The following is a 26,002-nucleotide window of genomic DNA, read 5'->3' as shown; positions in this document are numbered from 1 at the left end:
GGAGTAGAGTCAAGGATGAAAATTTGCAAAATTAGGTGCCCAAAATTCGTCTCTTACATGTATATTAATCCTAAAGCAGCAGCCTGATTTTTAGAGGAGCTGAACATGTGAAACTCCCATTGACTACAACAGGAGCTGCTCGTATTCAGCATCTCTAAAATTCAGGCCACTTCCTTTGGTGCCTAAATATGGATTTAGGTGCACAACTTTACACAAGGAAGTGAAAGGATGCACCAAATCAGAGGAATTTAAGGACGTATTTGGTTATTTAATTCTTTCTTTAGCACTGGTGCCCCCTTTTTTGGGGGTGGGGAGAGGAGGGAAGGAGTTGAGGCTTATTTTTACTGTAGAAAATATCAAAAGAGAAAAAGTTATTTTTCAAATTCCTTTCCTTGCAGGTAACAGACGTCACGCTCTCTGTATCTGTAAGATGCATATATGACATAGGGATTGCATCTAGTTTCTAGAAGCTTGAAAGTCATTTCATTATATTGAAGAAAAAAAAAAAAGGCACACAAGCTGGAGAAATTGCAGGAGTCACTGGCAACAATCAAGAAGAAAAGCCAAAGATTTGGACTGTAACTGTGGAGCAGCAAGACTCTTGCATGAAAAATACAGCATCTATGCAACAGAACATAACCTCAGCAAGCTTATTACAGATAAGATGTTTTCTTGAAGCATTAATGGGATGAAGAATATATTAAAGATTAAAAACCACAATATAATTGGAGTCCTAGGGAGAACCAAGGTGAGTCACCTAATAAAATTCTTAATTCAGCAGCTTTCTAGTTTGCAGAAATATGGGGTAAATTATAGAGGTCCTGATCCTCAACTGTCAAAACAGCAACCTAGGATCAGTGGCAGCCAGCCTCACTTAAAGCATTTGAATCACTACCCTTGAGTTGGAATGGCAAAAGTACCAAGGACATCACTTCTGTCATTACTGCTTGAAAGCACTGAAGGCAAGACACAGAAGGTGACTACTCTTTTGCAACAATTTGCTATACAAAATTTTACTAATTTAAGATTCTCTTCCATTCTAAGGATGCTAAACTTGCATGTGAATTAGTGTTGAAGTATCAGGACACTGCTAATGATTAAATGGTATTTTAGGAAAATGGTTCATAAGTCTATTATGTGTCTGTGTGCAGAACATTTGGTTTTGGAATGGGTGATAATACTTTTATCTTTACAAGAAAAAATGTAAAATAAAAAAATAGAGATCGCCTTGAAGTCTGCAGAGAACAAGAGGCTAGAACTGGCAAAAGACTGTGTATTGGAATCCTCAGAGGCATTGGCTATTCTCTCGTTCCTGTGGTTTTGTTTTGTAAGGGTGATCTTCGAAAATCAGTCATGTTGTTAGACACTTTTCCCAGACCGAACTGTTGAAATGAAAGAACATTTTCAAAAGCAATCTACTAAGGAAGGGCTAATAAGACAGACTTTTTTTTTTTCCCTTTTCTGATTTGCTGTCATTTTGTCATGCTGTGATCCTGCTTCTTGATGTAGGCTTAAGAGTGGGAAGGAGGTAGTCACTATGTTGGCTTTATTTGCCTTTATGTTTTGCTGTTAATTGCTTGCATTTTTAAGTGTGTTTGGAGTTTAATTATATTTGCTTTTGTGGAGTATTTTTATTCCACTGTACTACAGCAGCAGGAATTTGACAGTAGACTTGGCATTTTGAAGGAACCAGAGCTTGTAGCATAGATTTGTGGAGGGATGAAGCATCCAGTTCTGTGGAGTACTATGGTTCTCTGTGTATAATATATTGCTTTCTTAGTGTGTATCTCCTAGCTATGAAGCAATGAATACAACACACAGAAAGAAGGTTAGAATCATGCTTTAGATCTATTGTATTGCCTGGGTACATCAAACTGAGTTGCACCGTAACTCTTAATTTCCTTTCTTTTGCTGGCTGCACATACATTTTTATTCACAGTATGAGAGTCAGTGGTTTTTAAAATACTATTCCTGAAACTTTGGAAGAGATTCTTAAGTGGTGACAATTCTGCCGTTCATATGCAACTGCAATGTAGAAGAGTAGTGTTTCAGTTTATTTTGGCCTACATCGAATTAAAGAAAATTTATTTTAAAAATAAAATTATAAATTTTGGAGTGACATGTTGTGATCTCATGACCACATGGTTACACCAAACCAGGGCAGGACCTAGATTTTGTGGGAAGATACACAAAGTAACATATGCACGGCCACACCAGTCTTCACCTTACCTATGAACAGACCCTCATACCTATGTATATTCACTGCAATCCCTAAAGCAGAACTTTCTGAGAAGGGAAGGGCAGCTAAGGGATTCAGTCTCTAACATGGCTATCTGGCATTGGACTATGGATGGTGAATTGAGGATTGCATTCTGGCTAGTGGGTGGATGTGTGCATGTGGTGTGGGTTCCCTGCATAAGTGGGGCCTGTGATGTTCTACATAGGCATAAGGCCACCTCCACATAAACAAACCAATACCAATGAAAAGCAGAGGTTGCGTTGAGAGTTTGCCCAGCCCATCCTGGAGGGAACATATGATTACTGAAGTTTGGAAGAGCATAGCCCTTAAATCATAAAATTCCATCAGGAACTGGAGTGAGGATGCGACTTGCAAAAACACAACAGTGAAAGAGTTCATCCAGCCTAAAGATAGCAAGATACAGAATGGCACTGAGAGAAATGACGGAAATAAAAAAATAAAAAAGAAACATTTCTGTAATTTAGTAGAAACTAATAAATATACAGGACTGTAAAAAAAAAAAAGCTTTCACTGCACAGGTTTACTGTGCTAAACATGATTTATATGTTGTGTTATAGCTTGAAAAATTAGAATTGGCAAGAGATTCACAAAAGCTGTATCTTTCAACACAGGTTCCATCAGTAACTGTGTGCTCAGGAAACCAGTCTTGTAACTTTATGCAACTTTTATCATTCATAACAGACACGAAGAGCAGTAAATTGCTCTGCTGAATAATCCACAGTTAAAATGTAACACTCAGAGCATAGGTAAGCAAAGCAGCAGTCACTTAGCAAGGACACAGATAGGGAGGACATTATTCCCCCTCCCTTAAATTTACTTAGAGTGGTTTGGCCTCTGGGGGGAGAAAATTACGAGACTATAACAATTTTCTCCTCTGAATATGAATATATCTACAGGATGGCAACAAATTACTACGCATGTAACAAATCCCTCATGTTACATGTAATACGTGATGATGCTCTCAGATTCATTTTCATATAGATATAAAAAGGGAATCATATTTCTTTTCTATAATACTTCTGTATGTCAGCTCTTAGAGTCACAATATATTACTTACACATGCACACTATTATTAAAATGTATGTGAAGGAGGTGTTGCACATAATCAGCAACTTCCTTTCTCTCCATCTCTCTAATCTTATTAAGTAAAGGCTTCTATTCAAAATAAATGACCTGGTGTACAAGCCGAGAAGGCAGAGTATACTGATCCATGCTGGACCAGTCCATCCAGGAAAAAAGGTCCACTGAACAAGCCAGAAGGGAAAAATAATGTTTGGTGGCAGAGAAATGAGGCACTGCTTAAGGTAATTAATGTAAATGAGCTTCCTGCCTTCCATGCTGCATTCCTTTCTATCTGGTGTTGGTCATCTCTCTCCCTGGCCATGAGCCTACAGAAGTTATTCCAGCACTTAACAGATCATCTTTATTTGAAAGCAGATTTTCCTTCCATTCACCTCTATAAATGTTTCTGTTCACAGGACACAAACAATTTATATAAAAACTATATTGGTGTTCAGCTAAAACACTGGCTGCATAGCCCCTGCTCCATATTCGGTAGTACCATCTCCACTGGTTCAAGGAGTCAATCCTCCCCACCCCCTTTTAGACAGCTGTCACCCCAAGCAAGCTGCATAAAGCAAGAACGGTGCGTCCCAGTGGGATTCTAGCCATCCTTTGAGCAGGTCTGTCACAGAAAACTGTGGTCTTTTCTTTGTATGTCCAGCCATACAGGGTCAACCTAAAAGGGCTACTATGATCATCATCATGTAGTTATAACAATGCAACCCTGTTGATTCTATGGTATAGTGCATAATCTGCATAAACACCACCTTTTAAATATTTCATGAGATAGATAAAACAGCCTTGGTTGTGACTAGCACGACACAGGTGCACAATGGGAATAGAGGGTACAAAAAGCATCCCCACCTTACAGCTCTGCACAGGTGCTAATCACAAACCCAACTCTTGTATTTTCTGAGAGCAAGGACCACACAAGGCAATTGCCAAGAACAGCAATAACCTCTCCAAGTGGGAGGGGAAGGGACAAAGCTGGGGTCAAGGTCATACAACCATTTCCATATTTAGTGAGAGGATTGTTCATATTGTACCCTTTTAAAAAGCCCACTATGTTTCATACTCCCTGGCAAAGCTAGCCATCCTTGCCACTATGGATGTCACCTCCCTATAAACCAACATCCCTCACAATGACAGCCACTGCCTGCCTCAAATATCTACAAGACAAGACAATGGACAACACTCAGATATCTACCCTAAGCGCATCACCATACTCAACCATTTCATCCTCACCCATAACAACTTTATATTCAACAACAAACATTTGTCCCAACCATGAGAACACTCATGAGTACTAGGATGGCTCCCCGGTATGCCAACCACTTCATGGGCCAACTTGAAGAATTATTTCTGGACAAATGTACCATGAAACCAATGATATACCTGAGATACGTTGATATTTTCATCCTATGGACAGATGACAAATTCCCACATATATTTCCATGACAACTTCAACAATTACCAGCCCATCCATTAAACATTCTGGAACACTCACACACCAGCATCACCTTCCTGGACACCACAGTCAGCTTCAACAATGGAACCATACGAACACCTATACAAGAAACCCACAGATCACTGCACTTAACTTCATAGATCCAGTAATCACCAAACACACCAAGAAATCCGTGGATTGGCCCTGCTTTGAGCAGGAGGTTGGACTAGATGATCTCTTGGGGTCCCTTCTAACCCTGATATTCTATGACTGTTCTATCTACTGCCAGGCAGATACCATGGAATATGCTCCAAGAACAAAGCTTGGGATCTACATCTTAACACACTTAAAACTGCTTTTACCAAACAAGGACACTCCACCAGAGAAGTAGATTGCATCATGGAATAGGCTACCCAAATACCCCAAGAGAACCTGCTTCAATATTGGGGAAAAAGCTCTCTGACTGCAACCTCACACCCCCCCCCCCAGCTGTCACCTACTTCCCCACACTGAAGGGTATAATTAAACAATTACAACTCAGACTTGATAGGGACCACATCCTGAAAGAAATCTTTCCTCAACCCCCTCTTCTGGACTTCAAACAATCCCCCATTCTCACCAAACTCAGTATCAGAAGCAAACTCCCCACAGACCAGGACTCAGTCCAACTCAAAGCAGCCAGACCCTACCATAACAACAGATGCGAAACCTGTTGATAATCATGGTTGTGGAGATATGTCAATACCCCCAGAATATACACCTTTCAAGATCCAAAGATTCTACTCATGCCTATCACAACACGTGGTGTTCCTCAGCCAGTGCACTAAATGCCGCAATAACAACTATGTGGGTGAAACCAGAGAATCACTATGTTCTTGAATGAACTCACACAGAAAAATGATAAAAGACAAAAGCATCATATCACCTGTGTGTGAACACTTTTCACAAAATAATCACTCCGCATCTGACCTCTCAGTCTTCATCCTCAAAGGAAACCTGCACAACACCTTCAAAAGCCCAGGAATTCAAATTCATAGCTTTGTTAGACACTAAAAACCATGGTCTTAATAAAGACTATGACCTATTACAACAATCTGTAACCCAATAAACCCTCTTTTATTGTCCTATGACTGCAAAGGTGTTAACAGTCTACTTCACTTTGAATGATCTCTTACAACATGTGTTAACTACTTATGCTAATACTTACGTATTTAGCTGTGACACTATGGGCATGTCTACATTTAAAACACCAGAGCAGCACAGATACCTTAGTGCTTCAGTGTAGACACTACCTACTGTGCAAGGAAAGGTTCCCCTGTCAGCGTAGGTAATTCACCTCCCGGAGAGGCGGTAGTTAGGTTGACAGAAGAATTATAACACTGTCTACACCAGGGGCTAGGTCAGCTTACTTAAGCCCACTAAATTTTTTAGTATAGCCTGGCCTATGAGTACCTTTCTCAGACATGCAGAAGAGCTCTCTGTAGCTCAAAAGCTTGTCTCTTTCACCAACAGAAGTTTCTCTAGTAAAAGATATTACCTCCCCTTCCTGTCTCTCTGGCAATCCTAGAGGCACAGTGCCTGAGGCAGATACAATGGACCCCCCATTTGGCAGCGTTCCTGAAGTCCCACTCCTATGGGCAGTGGTTTTCACACCACATTCTTGCTCTTAGTCACCACTATACTGCTTCTAAGGCAAAATCTGTTTTTGTGATAAAAGGCAGAAATATTAAACAATCCCCCTACATTGAAATTCACAGCAGTATTGTGTGTGAGCCAACTTGCCTACATCTTCTCCTTTGACATATTAAATGTTAATAACTGATTGGCACAATGTTCTTTAAAATAGTAGCCGGGCATAAAAAAAAATCTATTGAATAGTTTTCATAAATTAGTTTAAAGTTATATTATAATTTTAAGATCTAATTAGTATATTGTCTACTGCTTCATGATGCATAACTTTCCATAATTGTATATGAAATAATATGCTCCAGCAGTTAAATCAATCTCCCTAGGGCATAAGATACAACGGAACCTACATAGTTAATAACATTTCCTGTCTTTCTTCTTTTTTTCCTTTATCTCTTGTACCTTTTACATATTATTCCAAACAAGTCACTGTAAAACGCCATGAAAGCCCTGCATGAACTGTAAAGATGGAACATACATTTATAATAAATGTAATAAAAAAAGCTGTAAAGATAACCTGGCTAATAAATTAGGAAGATAAAAAGAACCTTAAAAACAAGACGAAGTTGCAAATAGTTAATTAATCATACAGCTGTGTGTATTTATAAAGGAACTTAAAAAAGAAATGTCTGAATATTTTGCATTCACAAGACATTTCTTATATTATGATGTAATAAATATAATTCAGCCTTTCATGTCTAATTCCCTTTCGTTGTAATTGTGTAACAGACTCTCTCGATGAGGTATCACTTATTTACAAATAATCTTTTTATTTAAAAACTAAAACAAAATAGTAACATAAATAAGGAAAGAATTCCCCTTTAAAATCCAAAAGGTGTTTGAAGATATTTTTAAGCTTTCTCTCTGGAAGGTGTTGGTAAACAGTCTGGTTTATTCTCTCAGTAGTTCAAGGTTTCTGAAACCTCTTCCCACCCATCCTCCTCTAAGACACCCAAAAAGTATTCAAACCTCCCCCGGATGTAAATATTTAGGCCCCTCCAATGTATAAATAATTGAAAAGGAATGTTCAACAAAGTCCTTTCTCAATTTTTTAAAAAAAAATAATTTCAGTGGTGTATATTAAACATGTGAGGGTCATTCTTTCATGTAAAAATATAGCATATTGGATGGAAGGATACTTCAAAAAACTGTTAACAGGGCAGCATAAAATATACCCTGAAAAGTCCCATCAAATCTAGGCACATTTGTAATATAAAGATAAAAAAGCAAGAATTTCATACAGTTTCTAGGAGCAGGAAAGTTTCAAATAAGGAATAGAGCTTGTTCACCTAAACTCAATAAAAGCATCTGCACATTTATAGCTTCTGCATATCCAAAACATAGCAGATTGCACGTAATCATATAAGTCAGATCTGGTGTGAGAAATCCGTTAGACTAAGCAAAGAAATATTGAACTCAGCAGCTCAGGGATGCATGTAGTAGATAGAAGCAGGAAGCCTGCCAAACAATCAGTGGGGCCACTGGATGATCAAGGTGCTGTAGAAGCACTCAAGGAAGATACAGTCATTGCAGAGAAGCTAAATGAATCATTGGATCAATCTTGACTGCAAAGAATGAGAGAGATCCCCACACCTGAGCCATTCTTTTTAGGTGACAAATCTGAGGAACTGTCCCAGATTGAGGTGCCAATAGAAGTGGTTTTGGAAAATATTGATAAATTAAACAGTAATAAATCACCAGGACCAGATGGTATTTATCCAAGAGTTCTGGAGGAACTAAACTATGAAATTGTAGAACTACTAACTGTGGTATGTAACCTATCATTTAAATCAGCTTCTGTGCCAGATGCTGGAGGATAATGAATATAACATCAATTTTTAAAAATTACTCTAGAAACAACCCTGGCAATTACAGGCCAGTAAGGCTAACCAGTACCAGGCAAATTGGTTGACACTAGAGTAAAGAACAGAATGATCAGACACATAGATGAACATGATTTTGTTGGGGACGAGTCAACTTGGCTATTGCAAAGGGAAATCATGTCTCACCAATCTATTAGAATTCTTGGAAGGGGTCATCAAACATGTGGAAAAGGGTGATCCAGTGGAGATAGTGTAGTTGGACATTCAGAAAGCCTTTGAAGGCTTGAGAAGAGTCCCTCACCAAAGGCTCTTAAGCAAAGTAAACAGTCATAGGATAAGAGAGAAGGTACTCTCATGATCAGTAACTGGTGAAAAGACAGAAAATAAACTACAGGAATAAATTATCAGTTTTCAGAATGGAGAGATATAAATAGTGGTGTCCCCCAGCGGTCTGTACTGGGATCACTGCTGTTCAACATATTCATAAATTATCTGAAAAAATGGGCAAAAAGTGAAGCAGCAAAATTTGCAGATGATACAAAATTATTCAAGATAATTAAGTCTAAAGTAGACTGCAAAGAGTTACAAAGGGATCTCACAAAACTGGGTGACCAGGCGACAAAATGGCAGATGAAATTCAATGTTGATAAATGCAAAGTAATGCACATTGGAAAACATAATCCCAACTATACTTACAAAATGATGGGGTCTAAATTAGCTGCTGCTACTCAAGAAAGATGTTGGAGTAATTGTGGATAGTTCTCTGAAAACATTTGCTCAATTTGCAGTGGCAGTCAAAAAACTAACAATGTTAGGAGCTATTTGGAAAAGGATAGATAATAAAAGACAGAAAATATCATAATGCCACTATACAAATCCATGGTCCGCCCACACCTGGAATACTGCATGCAGTTCTGGTCACCCCATCTCAAAAAAAAGATATATTAGAATTGGAAAACATATAGAGAAGCACAACAAAAATGATTAAGGGTATGGAACAGCATCCATATGAAGAGAGATTAAAAAGACTGGAATTTTCAGCATGGAAAAGAGATGACTAACAGGGCATATGATAGAGGTGTATAAAATTGTGACTGGTGTAGAGAAAGTGAATAAGGAAGTATTATTACTCCTTGACATAACACAAGAACAAGGGGTCACCCAATGAAATTAATAGGTAGCTGGTTTAAAACAATCAAAAGCAAGTACTTCATCACACAACACACAGTCAACCTATGGAACTCATTGCCAGGGGATGCTGTGAAGGCCAAAACTATAACAGGGTTCAAAAAAGAACTATATAAATTCATGGAGGATAGGTCCATCATTGGTGATTAGCGAAGATGGTCAGGGATGCAACCCCATGCTCTGGGTGTTCCTAACCTCTGATTGCCAGAAGCTGGGAACAGATGACAGGATGGATCAATTGCTGGTTGCCTGTTCTGTTAATTCCATCTGAAGCACCTGGCATTGGCCACTATCAGAAGACAAGATACCGGGTTAGATGGACCATTGATCTGACCCTGTCATTGATATGACCTTATGATCTGACAGTTGTTCTTATGCAGATTATGGGACACTAGGTATTAATTCTCATAGGCTAAATTCTCTCCTCTGCAAGAGCAATGCCCAGTGCAGGAGATAGGATGAGGAGGACATTAGGGTACTGGTTATAGCTTCCTGATATTTATCAATGGCCCTAATCCTGACATGACTTAGAGCAGCTGCCACTGGACTCTACTTCAGTGCAGAATTGGCAAAGTGTTCGTAACTCTGAACAAAACATTATGGTTATTCTTTCAAAAGTTTACAACTAAACATTGACTTAGTACAGCTTTGAAATTTTACTATGTAGAAGAAAAATGCTTCTTTTAACCATCTTAATTTAAACAAAACAAGCACAGGAACAGTTTCCTTACCTTGTCAGTTTTTAAAAAACTTTCCCTTTTTTTTTTTTTAGTAGTTTACATTTAAAATATTATTTTTTTTTTTTTGTTTTTTTTTTTTTTTTTTTAAATCTCTGCTTCTGCCTGATTGCATACTTCCAGTTCCAAATGAGGGCTGTTCATAAAAGCACAGCCTTTTAGGCTACTAAAAGAAACAGATAAGTGAATGGAATATAACATTGTCACTGGATAATAGCCTCTTCCTGATAGATAAATACTGAGAGAGAAAGAGAAACAATTTATTGAAAATGAATACGGAGGTGATGTTACCAAGTTTATTTTCAGTAGGAGGCAATTAGGCTGCAATAACATTTTCTTCCATTGACATTATTCCTATTATATCAAATGTGACAAAGTAAATAAACTAAGATGGATGGACATTGCTGATGCAGAGTGACAGCTACTCACTGTTCCATACTGGAAAAAAAAACCAAAAAACTATATTCTTATTGGCTTAAATTTCATACCGTGACAGCCACGTCAGTAATGATCAGGTAATCTCAATCTAAACACAATTTGAGGGGTTTTTTACAGCTAAAATTACAGTAGGGTGGCCTCCCAATTATGATTACGATTGAAACTACCTTACTGTTTAATAAGTTAGTAGTTAGAATGTTGATAAACAAAAACAGCAAAGCCTGACTGCCCCTCATTAGTTTTTGTATTGATGAACTTCAGGTAAAAACAGTCCTATGCCATCAGATTTTTCAGAAGTGTCTATTAATTCTGTGTGCCTAAAGCCTGGGTGCTGAAGCTGAGATGTCTTCTGCCTGATTTTCAGATGCTGAGGACACTCAGCTCCCTCTCACTTCAAAGAAGTAACTATAGATTTGTGAGCGGTGAGCTGAGGCTAAACAATCAATATAATAACTATTTTCAAAAGTGATCAGCTCCCATTTAGACACCTCAATAAAGTGGCCACTTATAAAAGTACTTAGGACCCAGTGGTTCCCGTTGTTCTAGTAACTTATCTAGGTGCCTAAATGGAGTGATTAAACTTTTAGTTCTTTTGAAAATCTGAGTCTATATGTACCTTTACTGTAACTCATAACTCATCCTGCCTCAACTCTGCTGCATTGCCTTTGTATCTATCACTCCCTCTTTTATTATTTGTGAAAGAACATTAACTTGCCCTGTCAACCATTCTGTTTCTTTTTAACAAGTTAGTAACTAGAATTAGGCCATGTCTTTTGAACCCACAATACCTCTGAGGAGCGTTCAGGACAGTGAGACTCATTACACTATGGAAAAAGTATAGTTTAAGCTCACCCAAACCCACCCAGAGCAGTTTCTTTCAGGGTTTCCTGGTGGCAACAATAGATGTTTTACCCATCTTATGTTCTTCAGCCTAATGATATGAATTATTAACTTCACACTGCGTGGGATCATTGGGGTGGGGGGGAGGGCTGTCTGTACTCTCAGCTTCTCCAAAGCACTTGTGTAGGTCCAACCATAAATTGAACTAAAAAGTTCAGTTCTACAGACCAACAATAAAGGCTCCATTAGTGTTTCAGGGCCCCACTGTGCGACTTCAATCGAGTTATACTAGGAATGAATATGGCCAGAAATTTAATATTAAATTTAATAGGAAATAAGTTATAATTATGTCAAACAGCTCTGTAATTTTTAGATGAAACTGAAATATGTAGAAAAGCATCAGTGTAATGCTACACTGTTAGAATTTAAATGTTGTTAGCTTAGCTAAAATGAGTTAATCATGGATGCTGAATATAAACAACATCCCTATTAGGCAGTCTATTTTCATACTTGAGGCACACAATTCTCTGTGTTACAGGCAGTGCAGCAGAACTCAGCAAAACACTATCCCTCATATCTAATATGATGGCATTTATACACAAATATGGTTTTCAATAACAGATATTCAGCTGCTTCAAATTAATTCTACTTCATTCATTCAGCATGTCATTGTGTTGCAGAGGATAACTCCTTTGATATTAATACTAATGGAGATACATTGCATCTGACAGTGCTAACAACATGTTTAACAGAATACATTAGCTTTAAGTAGATTAAGGATCTGAAATGAACACTTTTTTCAGATGCCACTGTTTCAAAAAACAACTCTATTTAAACGGTTGCATCTGTTGTACTGGTTCAGAAATTATCTCTGCTTTGATATTACTTTCCATTAGAGCTGTGAAATGATTAAAAAAATTAATTGCGATTAATCACACTATTAAACAATAATAGAATACTATTTATTTAAATTTTTGGATGTTTTCTACATTTTCAAACTGTCAATTAGCTCCAAAATGGAATCTCAACTGTGCTACCCATTCCCAATCAGTACCTTCACAGCCTTCTTTCAGGCTGCTTTCTCAGTATCTGCCCAGGTCCTTTCTTCCACACTCACTGCTGCTACCATGTCCTGGTGGGGAGGCACCGATGGACAGCATTGTGGGCTAGGATGGTCACCAAGTGAAGAACAAAGGGAGGAGGAGCACTTGATTTCAATTACAACACGGAATACAAAGTGTACAGTGCTCACTTTATATTTATTTTTTATTACAATTATTTGCACTGTAAAAAACAAAAATAGTATTTTTCAATTCACCTAATACAAGTATTGTAGTGCAATCTCTTTATCATGAAAGTTGAACTTACAAATGTAGAATTATGTACAAAAAATAACTGCATTCAAAAACAAAACAATGTAAAACTTTAGAACCTACAAGTCCACTCAGTCCTATTTCTTGTTCAACCAATCGCTCAGACAAACAAGTTTGTTTACATTTGAAGGAAATAATGCTGCCTGCTTCTTGTTCATAATGTCACCTGAAAGCGAGAACAGGCGTTCACATGGCACTGTTGCAACCGGCGTCGAAAGATATTTACGTGCCAGATGTGCTGAAGATTCATGTGTCTCTACATGCTTCATCCACCATTCCAGAGGACGTGTCCAGGCAGATGAGCGGTTCTGCTCAATGATCCAAAACAGTGCGGACCGACATGTTCATAATCTGACTCAGATGCCACCAGCAGAAGGCTGATTTTCTTTTTTGGTGGTTCGGGTTCTGTAGATTCTGCATTGGAGTGTTGTTCTTTTAAGACTTCTGAAAGCAAGCTCCACACCTCATCCCTCTCAGATTTTAGAAGGCACTTCAGATACTTAAACCGTGGGTTGAGTGCTATAGCTATTTTTAGAAATCTCACGGTACCTTCTTTGCGTTTTGTTAAATTTGCAGCGAAAGTGTTCTTAAAATAAACAACATGTGCTGAGTCATCTGAGACTACTAGAACATGAAATATATGGCAGAATGTGGGTAAAACAGAGCAGGAGACATACAATTCTCCCCCAAGGAGTTCAGTCAAAAAAAATGTGTTAATTAAATTTGTAACAAGCGTTATCAGCATGGAAGCATGTCTTCTGGAATGGTGGCTGAAGCATGAAGGGGCATATGAATGGTTAGCATATCTGGCACATAAATACCTTGTAATGCTGGCTACAACAGTGCCATGCAAACCCCTGTTCTCACTTTCTGGTGACACTGTAAATAAGAAATAGGCAGCGTTATCTCCTGTAAATGTAAACAAACTTGTTGTATTAGGGATTGGCTGAACAAGAAGTAGGACTGAGTGGACTTGTAGGCTCTAAGGTTTTACATCGTTTTGTTTTTGAGTGCAGTTATGTAACAAACAAACAAACAAAAAAAACCCCTACATTGTAAGTTGCATTTTCATGATAAACAGATTGCACTACAGTACTTGTATGAGGTGAATTGAAAAATACTATTTATTTTATCATTTTTACAGTGCAAATATTTGTAATTAAAAATAATAATATAAAGTGAGCAGTGTACACTTCATATTCTGTTGTAATTGAAATCAATATATTTGAAAATGTAGAAAAACATCCAAAAATATTTAATAAATTTCACTTGGTATTCTATTGTTTAACAGTGTGATTAAAACGGCAACTAATCACAATTAATTTTTTTAATAGTGATTAATTTTTTTGAGTTAATCGTGTGAGTTAACTGCAATTAATTGACAGCCCTATTTTCTATAAAATTTCATTTTTTTTTCCCATTTGGCAGTAAGTATTTTGTAAATACTATGAACTAGCCTCACAAAATAGTAACAAATCTCACTGCTTTTGCATTTTCTTTAAGAATTAAAGATATTTTATTCTCAATGAATGTCTTTTAAATTTGTCTGTATAGTTTATTGCTTTTGAACACTAACTTCAGTGAATTATTATTCTAACAGAACCCAAAATGTCATTTTGAGCTTCACTTACGGTGACCAGATGTGCCGATTCTATAGGGACAGTCCCGATATTTGGGGCTTTTAAATAAATTTTTATATATATTATATATATAGCTCCTATTACCCCCCACCCCGATTTTTCACTCTTGCTATCTGGTCACCCTAGGTTCACTTCACAGAAAAAAAAAAACCCAATGGGAAAAATACTATTTCTGATCCTCATAGTTTATTATAGTGGAGAACCTGTATTATTTCTTAATTCAGGTTTTATTTATGCATTTCATTAGTCCAATACTTCAAAGCAGCTTTGTCACACTGACTGAAATGGGAGCAGCACCAGGCTCTAAATCTTCCCTGTAATTCAACTTTGTATTTAAGAGGTTCTCAACGCCAAAATGAAATGCTGCAACCACACATCACACACAGACAGAGGTTATCGTGCCTTTTTTCTTGTGTACCTATATTTGTATGAAACTGCTTAGGTATCCAAAAAGTGAAGATCCTTACAGAATATATGTGTTGAAAGCATTTTTGGGTAGCCTCCAACAGTTTTATATCAGAAATATATCAATTTTAATACACTTTAAGGTTATCGTTTTACATTTTTGGATAAATTGAGAGAATGTGTCAATTATAATTTTGAAGAAAAACTGAGTGTGAAATTGTCAATCCAAAAACACTTGTTGAATGAGCCAATATATTTAGAGGGTTTTGTAGCTCAATAAATTTAGTGGTAATTTAATGAGATCCTCTTTATCAACTAAGTACAGGTTAAAAAAAAGCAACACTGAAATTAGCAAAATATTACCCACTAATAGTTGTCTCTTACAGCTCTTACACTGCCAACATTTCTAGCTAGATTAACAAATATCTTCATCATTTGTCCAATTTTTAGCTTCTAGAACAAAGACCTCAGGTTTTGCAAGGTGTTCTTTGTTCATCTGTTTTACTACTAGATTCTTTCAAAAAAGAATAGGTGTAAAGCATAAAAATAATGTGTTTCAAAGGTCATCCTCATTCACCCATAACCCACCACTGTACTTGAATGGCAGTGCAACATAGAGTGAAAAAGGACTCTACATGTGTTTATAACTAAAAATAGTGCAAAACTCACAAGCACTGGAAAGTCAACAAGTGACAGAGCGTGATTATTTCAAACATGTATAAACACTAGCTTGGTTGCATGTAAGAGCCACAAAATATGGAAATAAGAAGGGTGAAAAGCTGTGACTAACTCCTGACACTTCAAAAATGGTTAATAATCCAATATGGTCTTCTTTAAAATTTATGTTGGCATTTATTATCAGATCAACTCATTCACCTTCTGCTTGTAAGTTTGGCTGATTGCAACATGCATGTATTACATACTAAGGATCTAGCTCCAATCCTGAGAGGTGCTGGAGACCTCCTGGAAAGTGTGAGTATCCTCAATTCCCAGTGAAGTATCTCTCATGAAGTGCTTAGCACCTTGCAGGATCAGATCCTTTCCAATTTCTTAACTTTTTATAAGTTTGGCTGCTATTAGTGGGAAACCCTATCCTCTTTGTTCCCTTTCATAGACGCAGAGGGCTCTGGATACAGCAGAACCAGTTTCCATGTGGGCAGGAAAGCAGAATCCCAAGATTCAAACAGGAGCACACACCTTCAGCGAAGTTCAGCAGGTGCTCCTTCTCTGTCACTTCGGTGAGTACCTGAATTGGCCAGAGGATCTGTCACTATGATCCACCAGCCTCTCCCAGCACCTTTGCAAGAGGCAAGTTAAAAGGCTATAGACTCTATTCCAGCTCTGAGGTTGCAGCAGGTGCCACAAAGGAACTTTGTAGCCTGCAAGGGAGAAGGATTCTGTCTCCCCAAACCCCAAGGGATTTTTCCTGTGCCAAACACATATACTTGGGATTGGTGCAGCAAGATAGACTTGCATTTTTGGTAAATTTCAAATATTAATTTCAGTTTAAAAAATAAGAATTCATGCTGAAGCTTTTGCAGTAGCAGAACAGTGGTTTTTGCACATACTGTACCTGCACATCATTGACATTCATCCTTGTTCCTTCCTTCCCAACAAAGATGTCATCTATGTCAACAAGAATGTACCTATCCAAGGACAATGTGAGCTTTTTCCCAGACAGGAAAGAGACGGCATCTATAAAGATCAGCTTGTGCAGCCAAAAGTTCAAGTTGTTGCCGAAGAGGACTCTCTGAATCCCATCATGAAGCCCCAGGTCATGAACTACTGTGGCATGGAGAGCATTTTTAGTGATGGGTAGTGGGAGGTTTTCTGTAGTCTTTATTTTTGCAAATATCACTGGCTGATAGGCTGAATGATTAATCTGGAAAACTGTCCAGTCATTTCCAGGCAAGGGACCTTTATCAAGCTTAGAGGATTTAGTTACATGAAGCAATGGGGAATGAGGGTTAACACAACAGTCCTTAACACCCAGATTGCCATGAACATGGAAAGGAAAGCCCTTAAACTGAATGCTCTGCAAGCTGTTCTCGCTGCCTTTATGGAATCCAATGACACCCACACCATATTCAATACAGTATTTATCTAGAAGGCCTTTGTTCCATGAGTCCATATTCACATACTTTAAAATATTTTCATATACAATGAGAACATATTTGCCTTTATTTTTGTCTATAAGCACTGGAAGATCACCTTTCCCAGGAGCAATCTCTATGCGATACTGAAATCTGCTGGATTCTAGAATTGTTATTATATCTTGACCGAGTGTTGAGTACTGGCTTTCCACAAACACCAGCACTACGGGATCAGTCCTCATGGGATCAATGGGCTTCACTGTCTTCAGCTCCATTAACTTGTATGGCAACAGCTGAAGATCACCACATTCCAATTCTGAAGAGATCTCAGAAAGTTCATTTTCCTGTTTGTAGCCATTATACAAATAGTAAGCAGAAATAACAATGCTCACCATACAAAAAGTGGCAAGCAAGATAACTGTTCTTTGAAAATGTCTGTGAAGTTTCATGATAAAACTCATGTTGTATACTTGCCTTAGATTGCTTCCAACAGCAGCAGCATTAAAAAAAACAACTTTTCAACAACTTGTTCCAGTCCTGCTTAATAATTTATGTCACCATTGCAGCACATATGTCTATCTTCAGCAAGCTTTATAGACAGTATAGTCTAAAAGAAAAAGAAAAGTAGAGGTTTAATGCATCCATAAAAATATTATTGCATTTCAATTAGCTGGTAGCAGGCAAACCATTGCTAAGTATAGGCTCAGAAATTAATTCAGAACTTCAGTAGTTTCTTTTGTAACGTTTTAACCAGTTCTGTTAATTCCCCCTCCATTATTTATTATATTTATATTCTATGACTCACAAGTTTCACCTTTGCACCTCCTAATTCTACAGGACATGAGTAAGAGAGATCCTACACCCCACCTGTAGTCTAGCCCCAGCTACTTTCAGCGTGCTTGTTACACAAGCACCAGTTTGGTCATCATCAGGAACTGAGCACAAGATATCAAGAGCTAAGAGACTCTCTACATCTTGAATAAAAAGATCAAGGCCCAGATTTTTAACGGGGGTTTTAATTGGAGTTAGACAGTTAGGCACTTAGTGGGATTTTCAAAAATGCTGATCTGCATCATTAGGCACCTAAACGCCTTTTAAAATCTGGCCCTAGATCCCATAGCTGGCAGCTGTAAGAGATCACCTTTTCTGTGGATCAAGCAGAGAGAGGGACATGTTACATACATTGAAAAGAAGTTCACACTGGCAGAGAGCTTCTGCAGACTGAGCTCCATTCCACACAAGTATGCATATGCCCTGCCCAACTCCCACATCCTGCCCCCACTTGCATAGGAAACTGTATCAATTCTGCTGCAAGTACACAAAAGAAGACAGGGATTTGGCCTGCACTAAAAACTTGAAAGATACAAAGCAGCACACCCAAAATTGGCAAGACAGGAGCTCCTCCTGTGGAACTCAAAGTGTAGGACACAGGGCATTCCAGTGGTGTCCAGCCAAATATTTTCATGTTATATAATTTCCTTTCTTGTCATTTTTCTAAAAGCAAAGCAAGCAAGCAAACCCTGCCTCTCCCCACCCTCCACACATAGGGGATTTCATAACAAGATTATATATATAAAAAAAAAAAAAAAAGGGTAAGAGAAGTTATGGTATGCTCTGAGCTGTACCTAAAGAAAACTGTGGTGTTGACTAAAAAGATAATAGCTACTGACAAAATTATTAAAATACCTATTTGAAAATATAAGCTGGAAAAATATGACAATAAAATTAAATATAAAAGAATAAAGCAAGTATTGCAAGACAGCTAACTAAGATTGCAACAAAAATTGTGTATTATATAGTATTATTTAGGAAACATGCACAAATGTTTTTAAGAGGTCTTTGGCCCACAACACTTTGTGCTCTGCTTCTGTCAAGTTATCAAGCTATTTTGCTAGGAATTCCTATTCCTGGCACTTTGATAATATTTATTTCAGAAAATAACTGAACAAGACAGAATAAGTTTGTGCACCACAAGAAATGCAAGAAAACAAACTAATGTTTACAAATGGTTGAAGGAGAAGATTAGTAGTGAAAGAAATTTGGGGCTCTTTCCTGCATCTAATATAGTCAATAGCAAAACTCCAAACTTAATTGCCAATTTAAATCAGGACTGGAGCAGGTCTTTTATTTTCAAATTTCTGATTGGGAGTGTTACTAAAACCTCAATGTCCTCTTAACTTTCTCAACTTTAGCTACATTCCAGGGGCTTGATCCTGCACAGTGAAAGTAAGGAGTATAAACACAAGGTAAAAAGTAATGAGCAAGAAAGTGAGCTGAGGGGAATCCAATCCTGTTTTAAAGGTAGCTTTAGAACATGGCACCCAAGTTTTTCCTGCTTAATAACAGGACCAGGGAAAAGTTGTGAAAGCATAGCTATGTTTCTCATTATATGATAGGGATTACACTTAAGCCCATGTCTTGCCAGACAAATTCATTCTCTGCCCATATCTTTCCCTTTTTTACCCTGTGTTCTTGAGAGTAAAGGAAAGGTGCACAGGTGTATTAAGACTTACCACACGCAGTGGAAAGGCTTACACCTAGCTCTTATCTTTACCAACTGGACATAACCGTCACTCACATTTGCACTGGGGCACAACAAACTTGCCCTCCCTGTTGCACACTGTGTTCAAAGCCCCAAAGCATAAAGGTGAATTGTTCAGGATTGTGTGTGGGGGGGAGGGGGGGAGGGAGAGGGGAATCCTGGCTCTAGAAAGTAGAGACAGCTGTCTGAAAAGAGAATTTGCAAATTTTATTAAAAATAAAGACGAAATGACAATCTGCATGTGTTACAAGGATCAACAGAATACTTTTGAATAGTGAGCACCGTTACATGCTTAGGCTATTATCTTCAGAGGGACTATCAGCCTAGCTAGCAATAAAGAGATGGTTGATCTGATTGGAAGTAAGGTAACAAAGAGAAAGTTCAATCTTGAATGATTGAGGCAACATTAAGAGGTTGTTTTCAGACAGGCTTCTCATTTGTGGACACAATCTGTAGAATGTTTGTGGATTTTTTTGTTTGGTTTCTAAACACACTTATTATTATGTTAGACTACCAATGAAATACTTCCTGAAAGCAATCTATTTTATGGAGTGATCCGAATGAAGAATTGTGGTAATTTGATTAATAAAACAAAAGAAAGGGAGTTCCAAGCATAAGGAGCAGCACATAAGAAATCAAAAAGGCTACTGAAAAGTCTGAGATTTTAGAAGCGTTATGAGTTTGTTGGTACTGTTTTGGTTTGGTACCTGTAAAAACTCGGGACCGTTCCTCAACTAGTATAACCAACATAGCTCATTCACTTCAACTGAACCATGATGATTTACAGCAGATGAGAATCTTGCCTCATGTGTAAAATAATACAGTACCACCAAATCCAAGAGCCCCAAACATTGCACTCCCACTATTGTAGGGCCTTGTACCATTATTGTACAATACTATACAATGACTTTTGAAGGAGAACATGCCAATCAGTCTGCAGCAGTGCAAGCTACCCCTGCACTTCTGCACTTAAGTCCCTGCCTGAGAATCCCTAATTTGATCTCTAAGACTTTTGCATTCATTAAGTATCCACCTGCAGATTGAGACCAGAATCTATTAATCTAGGTACTACAGCATTGCTCCTAACATGTTATCTCACAGGGCCTCCCAAAGATGAAAAGAAATAATCTCTTTTGTCTTCCCCATATGTAAATTTGAATAGCTAGAAATATTTTGATACACAGACAAATAGGTTTCTTGTATGTGAGAAGAACCTACTAAAGGAAATTTAAGTCAAGGAAATGAGCTTTGCATTAAGTTCTAAATACAAGGAGTACCACGGTCATTCTTCTCTCTTATGGGAGCAACTTCCATAGTCCAGCTCCTGGGAAAGTTCTGTCTCCTATACCCACTAGTGCTCATCCAATTAGTTGACAGTTTCATCGTTCCAGGGGAACATAGCTGCAGTGGGAGGTCATGCGCATAGAAGTGGTAACTGCCCAGGTAGCTAGGGCCAATCCCCATAAATGGCTGTGAATATTAGGCCAGGAATCTTCAATTGGCCTCTGTATTCAATGGTAAGCCAATGCTGAGAACAGCACCCAGCATGATGTGCTCAAAAAAAACAGTAAGAAGAACAGGAGTACTTGTGGCACCTTAGAGACTAACAAATTTATTAGAGCATAAGCTTTCGTGGGCTACAACCCGCATCCGAAGAAGTGGGTTGTAGCCCACGAAAGCTTATGCTCTAATAAATTTGTTAGTCTCTAAGGTGCCACAAGTACTCCTGTTCTTCTTGCGGATACAGACTAACACGGCTGCTACTCTGAAAAAAAACAGTGTTACTTTGCAAACAAACTGCTGTGCTTTGTGCCACTTGCAGCTTTTTCTGGGTCTGTGGTTTAATTCCTGGATATAATGACCAAATCCTCTGTGTAAATCAGTGTAGCTAAATTGACTTTAATGGACCTATGCTGATTTACCAGCTGAGGATCTGGCACACTAATGGGTTGCAGTAATTGAGGCTGGAGGTCACATATGTGTAGATCATGCATATGCCCTTATTGGTTTTTAAAGCATACACATATCAAAGCATTAAAAATGTGTATATTACCTTTGCAAAAAGCTCTCTCCACTTAAGCCTATGGATCAGGGCATTCAAATTCATGTAGCTGGCCTGCAGCTTCCTTTGTGGTGCACACCCCTCGTGGACTTGGGCTGTGGGAGAACATAGTGGCCACATCCCCAGCATGACAATTTGCCCCCCCTCTGTATGGTAGAGCAAAAATCTGCCACAGAGATTCCCATGGTGCACAGGGAAGCATGTAGTCCCCTTGCATGGGCTCTCCACTAGTGTGCAATGGTCCTCTGTACAATGGAAATACAATTTTTCTGTGTGCAGGACTTAAAAAATAATTGGAGAAAGTTATACTCTTGGCCATTCCGTGACATAATTAGTATGTGTGTTTTTTAGAAATGACATCAATTCTAGTTTAATCCATCCCTGCATATTTGGGGTCAATTTCTCAACAACAAAAAAAAAAAAGTACATCCAAATGGAATCCCACCCCTCATACAAATTGCAGTCTGTTAAAACTGTGACAGGTTTCAGAGTGGTAAATTGTGTTAGTGTTTGTCAGCAAACCTTTTAACCCACCAGAAGCAGTTCTCTTTAACTCAACTATATTACAAACCTAGTTTCATCAGTATAATTAATGAAAAAATTAAAAATATCCAAAACCAAAAGAGAAAATAAAGCCTATAAAAACAGTTTCCAATTTGAAGCAAGATCATTTAGTTTAAACTTAAGGTTTACCTCAGCCACATATTATATACCCTGATCCCTGAGTAGGAACAGTACAGTTATGCTACACTCAGCTCCTTCTATATTCTGGTGTACATAAATTCTTCTTGACATTTGTATTATGAAAACACCTCTGGTTTACAAAGAACAAACAAAAATGATGTGAAGTCAGGCCTCCCGAGTTACCCATCAAATATTATTTACTGTAAATGATATTTCTGCAGTTACATATAGCTGCATAGATCTTTATGTCTCTCTCTCCTAACCTAATAACACATTAAAACAACATTCTAGCTCTGTTCCTTTGTACATTGACCACTGCCTGCACAGCTGCAATATAATGTTCAAGTGCAATTTGAAAAACTGGTTTTATATGAAAACCAGAAACAATACAAATATTTTCCATATTGTGTAGCATAAGCATTAAAAACTATTATGATTGGCACATTATTTAACTATACTGAACAAAAATTGCCAGTTTTAGACAAACAATTATGAAATATGTTGGAGAAAATAAAGTGTTGACCTAATTAGGGAGTTATTTTGAAATTATTACATTATGTTGCTAAACAGGCAAACCTTTGGGAGTTAACGAATGACAAGGCATGAAGGAACAATGTCTATTTGTTGGCAAGCAATGGTGGTACAGAGGATAGTATGCATATTTTGGATCCCCAATAAAAATACATACTGCTTCCAAGTACTTGGTATCAATCTCTGTCTGCCATAAAAGTCAAGCACTGAACACTCAGGAAAATACAAAATAAGAAAGCTGATATTTAGTCTATATGTTTGGAAGAGATTTTTAACTGAAAGGGATATTGATATGTAACAGTCAAGGAAAGTAATTGAAAGCTATAAGTATCACATAATTTCAGGGTTGGAACAGATGACTATCTGGGGACTTAACATTTCTAAGTGTACCAACTGAAAGGTGGGATGGATTAGATGGACTAAAGATTCTTTAAAAGCATACAAATCAGGAGGTAAACACTCTGTCCAAATCTTTCTGGCAAGTACTATTAATTTTGTTATTAAATCTCTGTACCTTCAGCTTTCTGATGTATTGTTTTACACAGAATGACACCAGTAGGAAATATTGCCCTATATGGAGAGGACGACTGCATAATGATCTGTTAGTAAAGGAGATTTTAAAATTAATGAAATAGTGTTTAGAAAACTGTTGGTTTATTTAAGAAAGAAAGGTTTGAAAGAGTTTAATTTGCTAAAAAATATTTTTTCCCCAAAATTACTATTTGACCTCCCTTCAGTACTTTCTATCCAAGAATCTCAAACAGCTTTACAAACATCACTGAATTGATTTAAACAATATTTCTGTGAAATAAGCATTACTATCTCCATTTTTTATTGAGGCAGAAACTCAATGATACAGAGGCGAAGTGATTTGCCCCAGGTTACAAAAAGGTAGTCTGCAGGAGACTCAGTTCCCCTACTTCTACTGTTTGGTCAAAAGGCCTCATATTTCCAAAACAATTATCTGGCAGGCCTGAAGAGTAAACTAAATTGTGTTTAAGTAATTTACCTAGATAAAATTACTTAAAAAGGCTGATAGAACTTCTCAGTTATATACATGACATCTGAAATAAACATTAGCACATGCCAAATTCTGCATAGATTTGGGAAAATTTCAGATATTAACAACTAATGGGTTATGACTGTATTGTTATGATAATATTTTATTTTTACTAACACAGCAATCAAGCAGCTCTCAATGTCCTAGAACACTAGAGGGCAACAGTGTCACACAGAAAAACCTATTAACTGCAGGGCTGGCTTGGGTACCAGACCAGGAAGACAGATGCTAACTGAGCTAATAAATAAGAACTCTCCCAAATGCGATCAACTTGGGATGTGTCGTTAAAGGCTATTTTTAGAAATGAAGCCATATCCTGCCAGTTGAAGGGTTAATAAACTACGCTGATAAATATACATCCCCGCAAATAATCGCTACATGCATAACTCTCCAGGGCATTCACACCAGCAGAACCACCCAGGAGCTAAAGGTCTGAACAGATCTGATGAAAATGAGAGAGGGGAAAAGGTCCACACGCACTAAAAGTTGCACAGTCACCAATAAGTATGCCCCGCAGAAGTTTTGTTGGGGGGCGGCCGGGAGTGAGGAGATTAGCAGATAATAGAGTTTGGAGACTTTTCTGTCTAGGCTTAAAGCACAAAATGTGAGCCGAGCCCTGCCCCAATTATTACCTCCAGGTGCACTCCAAGAACATGCCGGTGCTGCTTCCACTTCCCCTAGACCTGCTGCATGCAGCTCCTCCTGGGACGGGACGAGACGAGTGGCCGCTGCCAGTCTTTCCCTCTCTCTCTCCGCTGCCCTCCCAATCAGGGGCCGCTCAGTCCGGTCTGCAAAGCCCCAACCGAAGCACCAGGAGGAGGCAGGCGGTACAGCCCCTGGAGCCTCCCTCACCCCAAAGGCAGAGCTTCCCCTCCTCCCCCAGCCAGGGGGAGCTGGAGGTGACTCTAGGCAGCAGCCGGCACGACCCAAGCGCCCAGGAGACGAAGGAGCCAAGCAAAGCTTTTAGCAGCAGCCGCTGCCGCCCGAGAGGTGAGGGGCTGCGCTGCAGGCGGCGAGGCGCAGAGGCTGTGGGTGCCGCGGCGGAGCGTGGGCCAGCCAGAGCCCGCCGCCTCTGGCTCTAGAGAGCTGGACGCTGCTCTTCTCTGTGCCTCTCGCACTCGGAGAGGCGGCGGGAGCAGCGAGCAGGGGACTCCGGCTTCTCCGCCATTGGCCGGCGGAGGCTCCTCCCTTCGCCAGTCGCCTCTTTCGTGGGGAGGCTTGTGCAAGGGGCTGGGTGCGTGGCTGCGGAGCTGGCCGCGGCGGGTTTTAGTCTGTGCGCTGCCGTCACGCGGGGGATGGGGCGTCTCGGCCGCCGGGGGAGCCCAGCTACTGCACTCCCGCACTCTCTGCAGGCAGCTTGCTGCGAGGCGCCCAGCTCCGCTCCCGCTGCACGGAGCAGTCCGGAGGGGGAGGCGGCGTAGCAGGGCAGGGTCTTTCCTCGTCCCCGAGGTCAGTCTGGGTATTGCCAATGCCTCTCTGGCCAAAGACGCCTGCTATCTCTTGCAGTGCACTTTCCTGCCTCCGCCGTATTGAACCAGCCGGTGAATTATTAAAAGGTATTTCCACCCAAGGATGCCCTCCGGGCCCCTCACGCCTACTTGTTTCATCCAGTCGCCTCCCCCGCTCTGACTAGCTAGATGCTTACATGGCCTTCCTCCCTAGGAATGTAGCTATTCCACCTTAACCCCGTGGAGGTTTGTTATTGCACAGATCTACCTGGTTGCATTCATGCACTGGATCAGTGTAACTGACCTGCTTCAGTTTATTTCAGGTGCCAGCCCACCCATTCATCCAAAATCTTAAACCCGTCATTTCAGTAAAGAATTAGGATTGTATTTTTTGCCTCTGTCCACCCTTAGTCTAACATAGTAACTACATCCGAGAACATGACAAACTAATCTCGAGGGTCGGGGTGTGTATGTACACAGCATGTAGTGGAGAAATCTATTGCAAACAGGAATGTAGAGTGGGGACTTGCAGCCAGAATACCCAAATTAAATTCCTAACTCATTATCTGCTAGTGAGCAACTAGCCCTTAGTTTACGCATTTTAAACTGAGCGTGATAGTACTTACCGCCTCAGTAATTAATAGTTGTAAAGCATCCAGAAATGTTGGGATAAAAAGCGGTAT

General features: G+C 39.0%; 1 protein-coding gene across 1 annotated transcript in view; it reads right to left on the bottom strand.

Moving 5' to 3' along the window:
• The window catches only part of LOC112115663 (bifunctional heparan sulfate N-deacetylase/N-sulfotransferase 3), a 101,732-nt gene extending 77,144 nt beyond the window's left edge, over window positions 1–24,588 (bottom strand). Inside the window, exons 1-2 of the mRNA XM_026648146.2 lie at window positions 24,504–24,588; window positions 16,473–17,599 (exon numbers count right to left, since the gene is read on the bottom strand). Coding sequence (XP_026503931.1) covers window positions 16,473–17,453 — 981 coding nt within the window. The 5' untranslated portion in view covers window positions 17,454–17,599; window positions 24,504–24,588. The remainder of the gene's footprint in view (window positions 1–16,472; window positions 17,600–24,503) is intronic.
• Between the last annotated feature and the right edge of the window lie 1,414 nt (window positions 24,589–26,002).

The sequence above is a fragment of the Terrapene carolina genome, unplaced genomic scaffold (genome assembly GCF_002925995.2).
Source record: "Terrapene carolina triunguis isolate 2854851 unplaced genomic scaffold, T_m_triunguis-2.0 Scaffold66, whole genome shotgun sequence".
NCBI classification, from domain to species: domain Eukaryota; kingdom Metazoa; phylum Chordata; order Testudines; family Emydidae; genus Terrapene; species Terrapene triunguis.
The sequence above is the reverse complement of the archived record's forward strand: the minus strand, read 5'-3'. Positions and strand labels throughout refer to the sequence as shown.